This window comes from Phytophthora parasitica (genome assembly GCF_000247585.1).
Source record: "Phytophthora parasitica INRA-310 unplaced genomic scaffold supercont2.99, whole genome shotgun sequence".
Taxonomy (NCBI): Eukaryota; Oomycota; class Peronosporomycetes; order Peronosporales; family Peronosporaceae; genus Phytophthora; species Phytophthora nicotianae.
The window spans coordinates 84,127-89,804 of record NW_008649085.1 but is presented as its reverse complement, the minus strand read 5'-3'; the positions used below and the strand labels follow the sequence as shown (position 1 = coordinate 89,804).

The 5,678-nt window shown below is 44.6% G+C and overlaps 3 protein-coding genes across 3 annotated transcripts; 1 reads left to right on the top strand and 2 right to left on the bottom strand.

Annotated features, from left to right (window-relative positions):
- Positions 1 to 104: 104 nt before the first annotated feature.
- PPTG_24483 (hypothetical protein) lies at positions 105 to 269 on the bottom strand (the record flags this gene model as incomplete). The annotated part of the gene is made up of 1 exon (XM_008917354.1): positions 105 to 269. The coding sequence occupies one exon, from the start codon at positions 267 to 269 to the stop codon at positions 105 to 107; it is 165 nt and encodes a 54-aa protein (XP_008915602.1).
- Positions 270 to 773: 504 nt separating this feature from the next.
- On the top strand, positions 774 to 1,591 carry PPTG_24482 (hypothetical protein; the record flags this gene model as incomplete). The annotated part of the gene is made up of 3 exons (XM_008917353.1): positions 774 to 989; positions 1,393 to 1,469; positions 1,507 to 1,591. The coding sequence occupies 3 exons, from the start codon at positions 774 to 776 to the stop codon at positions 1,589 to 1,591; spliced, it is 378 nt and encodes a 125-aa protein (XP_008915601.1).
- A 276-nt stretch (positions 1,592 to 1,867) lies between these two features.
- Positions 1,868 to 4,286, bottom strand: PPTG_19090 (hypothetical protein; the record flags this gene model as incomplete). The annotated part of the gene is made up of 4 exons (XM_008917347.1): positions 1,868 to 2,281; positions 2,342 to 2,535; positions 3,707 to 4,121; positions 4,194 to 4,286. 4 exons carry the CDS (start codon positions 4,284 to 4,286, stop codon positions 1,868 to 1,870), a joined length of 1,116 nt encoding a protein of 371 aa, XP_008915595.1.
- Between the last annotated feature and the right edge of the window lie 1,392 nt (positions 4,287 to 5,678).

The window sequence follows — 5,678 nt, the reverse complement described above, 5'->3', positions numbered from 1 at the left end:
TCCTTCATGGTGGAGATTTCTTTGGTTGGGGGGATTTAGGTGCTGCTTATGATTCCAAAACATTCGACACGCTCTCTAGATATTTCCAACACGAGCTTCTAGTTTTAGAATGCTTCGAGCATGCCATCACCACTGATAACGGCACGAAGGACTCGTGTTGTCGACTTGTGGTAACGTCGCGACAAGTTTTCAGGAACGTACTCTACGCTCATAATGGCCAATACAGCGATGGCATCATTGGCGTCACGGACAGAGCCTACAAGCTCCATTTCGTTAAGACTATCTAGTTTTGCGATGCGGTGCTGTCCTCAGTATACTTTTATTTAAGTAATGGTGCTGTGTTTGCCAGGTGGATGGACTTTGGTTGATTTCGGGACGTATAGGGTTCATTGTTCCTTTCCTTGCGAGGCTAGACCGCTTCCTATAGCGGGGGAGTTGAGGGCGAGAGCGGAGATGATCGACCGGACAAGCTGCAAACTCCGGCGACTGACACGTGTACTTGGTAGAAATAACTTGATTACTGTATGGGCCAATATACTTCCCGCTACAGCTTCCCAATCTTGAACCGAAGCCACTTGTTCCTGATAAGACAAATTCCACTCTGTTATTTCTTTAAGTCCTAGCGGTCCACTACCTTCTGCCCATCATATAGATGCCCTTTTTATCCCTTCCGTAGCCTGGTCGCGTGGTACTTGCCATGGGTACAAATCAGTTGATGTGTTCACAGTAGATCGACTCCTTGGAAGTAGATCACGTGTCTAAATGATTGCACCATGTCGATCCACTCCGATGATTACGTAATCATCATGGATGATGACGTACTCACTTATGCGCCGCCGTCAACTATGAGCCTCAGAACTGGATCGGGTCACATCCCATCAATCAGTCCCAGAAGCCAACTGTCACTCTACCACATATCATTGAACCTTTCACGAGGACCTCAAAACGACGTGCAACATCAAAGGTTACCAATCATCAAGCCGGTTATGGTGTGAACGAAACTAGGTGAGAACTTTCACATTTTGACATTGACGAACATGATAACTTAATTTCGAGATCACACAGTGCAACACGTGAGGTAAATGGAACTTTTCTTTTCTCTAATGATGATGATTGGATGGATGTGTTTCTTCCACAATTAGTTTGGGGCTACAGCGGCTTGAATAAACTATCTTAATAAAATCATATCTTATTTTGTATCATAACATTATCTACAATATGTTACTAATTATTTATTATTTAGATATTACTATATTGTTATACCTATGCAGCCTACTTAGGTACTGGATCGTCTGCGACTTACACTGGGAATACATGTTTTTAGAGCTTGTACGAGCGGGTCTGGTTGGCTTGCGATTTGCCGTGATCGAGTTTCTTACAATGTTTTTTTAGGTGTCGGGACATTCCTCGGCTAATGAACGTGCTGTTGCCAGGCTTGGCCTCATGGGCCAACAGAAGACAGAAGTCGGGTGTTGCGTCTTATACTATGAAATGACATCAAAATAGCATGCTCCCTGAGAGGCTTATGAAGTACAGTAGTGCAGACGTGCAGAATCTGTACTACATGTACAAGAAGGCTTTCGCAAAATAAAATTTCACTACGTACCGTACAATTCGATCTTGTTTTTGTAAAATATGTATTGAAGGACTGATGAGGGTGACATTTGAGCTTTATGTAGCTCGGTTTGTTCATTCTCAGCGAGATACTTTTATTTAACTTCGACTCCGCTAATAGACAAAAAAGGTCCAGAAAACTAACATTAAAATGGCTAACCTTTTTTTTATACGGTTGTTAGCTTAATTGTCAATAGCAAAGTAAAATTAGAGGCTGGGCAATGTTCGTGGTATCAACCAAAACTGCCAATGCTTAGCTGGTTTTGCGTCTCTTCACATCAGGTTCAAGCTTTATTGGAGGTTCCGTTGCGGTATCAGTTGCAACATTAGCGGATGAAGTAGTGCATGGATCCGTAGGATGAGTAGCAGGCGGACCAGTAGTTGGAGGAGCGGTCGGAGCAGTAGTCATGCCAATGGCTGCGCAATTATCTTTTTCGGTCAAAAGCGACAAGACGGTAGACATTTTCTCAAACTCCAGATCTTTAAATCGCGTCGTGAATTGGCAGCACTCGTTTCGATATAGCATCGATTTTGTGAAGCTCTTGACCTTAAGCTTCTGTCCAAGATGCGGCATTTCGCGAGTAGTGTCGTCGGAAAGCCAATTTGTGCCCGTCACCAGGTCTCCGTGCACGGAGAAGCGGTGAGTGTCATACTTGTCTTCATATTTCTGTAAAATAAGCATTCATCGTTAGCGAATGAGATTTGTCCCGGGGAATTGGTCATTTACGGATGTAAGGGTCTCCGTTGACTCTGAGGCAAATAAAGCCGTCAAGTGGACGCGGATAAGGCGACTACCATCGCGATAAGTATGTATACTATCCCAAATGAATCTTCCGTAGATGAAGACTCCATCGGTGTTCTGCGGCTTCTCAGCCATGTATTCCATGAAAGCTGCATTATCATTATCAGGTTTAAGTAGATCTGCCAGAATAGAAAACGAATCAGTGATACCTTGGCGGGTAGGGATCGCCCTAGGCGTATGTTCTTCGATACTTTCACCGCGTTAATGAAGGGGAGACTTGTAGTTTTTTGGAACTGGAATACCGTCGATTTCCATTCCCGTTGTCTCTTTCAGCTTGGTTCTTTGAGAGCAAATTGAATTGTGAGTGAGAGTTTTCATTTGAAAAGATGTGTCAATATTCTAACGGCAGCGTTGAGAGTTCTTAAGAAAATTCATGGGAAATACGTGTTGAACTTCTAAAAAGCGGTGGGATCAGCCTCTACCCAACGGTTTTACCATTCGAGTGTAACATAAATGCAGTTTGAGCCACTATAGTAAATTAAAGTTCTCGTTTACTTGTTATGGTTGTTGGGGTACCAGTAGCCGTCATATCCTACGTCCATGCGCCACTTGGTGACGTATGCATTGGGTTGCAACTGTTTTAAAACGCTTTTCTTGAATGCTGCTGAGAGAAGAAGGCATCGTAGATGACGAGCTAATCTTACTCTTGATGTGCCAACGTATAGATGATCATACAGCCATTTAGGAGCTCCAGGGGTTCCTTCTAGAAAAGCAAAACTCTTCGAAGCGTAGCTCCTTGTGCTTTCCACACGGTCATTACCAGTGCGAGTTCAACTGCGAGTTGGGATTTCTTCACCTCGATTGGTTTCGGTAAGAGTGCACGTGCCAACTTGATGCCGTACTTCAACTGTTTATTCGCCACTAGTCCAATGGGTATGATGATGCTTTTCTTGTGCAACTGCCGGCCTGAAGAATTGAGTTCCCAGTTTGTCTCCAAATTATTTTCTGGTGGCCACGATGTAGCGGGAATCACCTCTCCATTTGGCCTAGTTAACGTGGCATTAATAAAGTCTGGGGGCATTTGGAAGATCAATCACGTCTCCCGATTGAGCCGAAAGGTTTTCCAAGTAATTACGTATGTGATCCGTTTGTTCGTCATTTGACCAGGCAAGTGATACCAGTTTGCACATCGTTCCATTTGCAACTCCCCATTCTACATTGCCATTGCCATTGTCTAGAATTTGAGCTGGTCCACTCGAACAAAATAGCCGAACAAGTTCGGATAATCTTTGGAATCATAAAGTAAGTCTAGCAGCACTTTCGGAAAGTGTGTTACCGGCTCCTTCCTACGAAATACGACGGTGTCTGTACGGCTAGCCAACAACTTAGCCTCACAAGCAGTCAGTGCAGCCTTATCAATATTGCTTGTTACTAAGACGGTCGCTTCATCCAACCATGCCGGATCTTCCACAACTTCGGTTGCAGTGAGCTCAGTTATCACAGCATCAATCAGTTTATCACTTAGTTGTTGACATCCGCTAGAACTGGAGCCATCAGGATAGGTAAGTGGTAAAGTCCGAAAAGCGTCCAGGATTTTCTGCTGTTGTGGACAATCATGGGCTCTTTGCTGGGAATTGAGAAAGAAAACGCGAAAGCGTCTCATGAGATCCCGTTCTTCAATAAGAATTGCGTTCTGGTTCAGCTTGTACAACGCACAGCACAGTGGTGTTCCCATAAGTGCCTCTAGCTGGAGAAAATCGCCTGCCTGATACATTCAACAGTACGTACACACTCAGTAAAATGCATTTCAGATTTGAAGTAACACCAATGTACATACCCACAGAATCGATTTACCTCCAAACGGCATGTCAGGATCGTAAACCACTCGCAATCGTTTGTCAATCTTGACAGCAAACTCACTCCCCAACATGGATACTTCATCTATGACGATGAGACCAACAGTATTGTCAAAAGTGCGTCGCAGTTCGGCTAGTTTAGAGGGTGAAAGATGGTCGCCTTCTTGGCCACTTTTAAAAGCAGAATGACAGGTTTGCCCGCCTGGGAATTGGCTAATACCAGCTTCGGTTGGGCAGGTAACAATCAATTTCAATCCACGATTGAGCAATTCGTCGCGTAGCTTGTGAATCACAAAAGATTTTCCTGTGCCGGCTCCTCCGTGCATCAAAGTAAGTGTTTGGGCTGGATTGGGTTTGTCCAAATTTGATAGTATCCAATCGATAATGGCTTGTTGCTCCGTTGATGCGACAACACCGTTTACAAACCTAGATGTGTGGCTTTCAAAGGAGTCACGAATTGCTCTTACTTCAGAACTTGGCAATGTATCGGGGTACACACCACAAACTCGACTATTCAAAGACATTTTCCGAATACGATGAGCCATGGCTTGGAGACAAGGTTTTGTATCTGGCATCCCGCTTATGCCACTGCAATTATGCTGGTATACACTGGATTGTAGCTTCGGCGAATGTACTACGTTGTTCACCACCCCGATTTGCATGTTGTCGTATCGACTCCCATAACGGACCGAAAATTTGAGTGCATTGCTTCAACACTAGTACGACAAGAAGGATTGCCTAGCGCAGCAGCTCTTGTCAACCAATACAGGTCATCTTCTCCACCAGATAGTGCGCCATCGGCTTCTAGATCGCAATTTCCACGGTCACTTTGCGCGCTACTGTTCCGGCAAGTACTATCACCACAATGGCTGTCTTTCCACCTGGTCGCATTTCGAGCTCTCCAGTCTAAGCATAACGTTTCGTTTTCATTGCTCCGGATACACTTTTGTAAGAGATTGTGCACTTGACGATACCTTTGTCTTGAGACAAAAGCCGCAGTGGAGCAATCCCAGAGTGTACACAAAGTGGCTAAGCTCGATTTATCCAGTTTGAATGCAGGTTTCTGGTTGAAATTCCAGGGAACAAATGCAGATAGTATATACCTGGCCAATTTATCCATATTTTTGCTGTCGCAGCTTTTACAAAAGCAGAATGAGGCGGGGTCCTCCAAACATCGATGCTTGCATTTTGGCTCGGATAACGGCTTCGTAATGATTAAAAAGTGGATGGCCTGGATCCACATCGAAGCCTTTACGGACCTTGCGACCTCGCTGAGATTTACCGGTCCTTGGGACCTTCCGAGGTACAATATCCACAATACAGGCAAATTTTAACGGGGTCACACAGCACCTTGTGCAGTGGAAGTTTATTTCCTCTAGAGTATACAAACTCTAAGTGAACGACCGTTCACGTGTCCCTGGTCTGAAGGGGACGAAGTACTCACTTGAGGGAACGATTAAGACTGA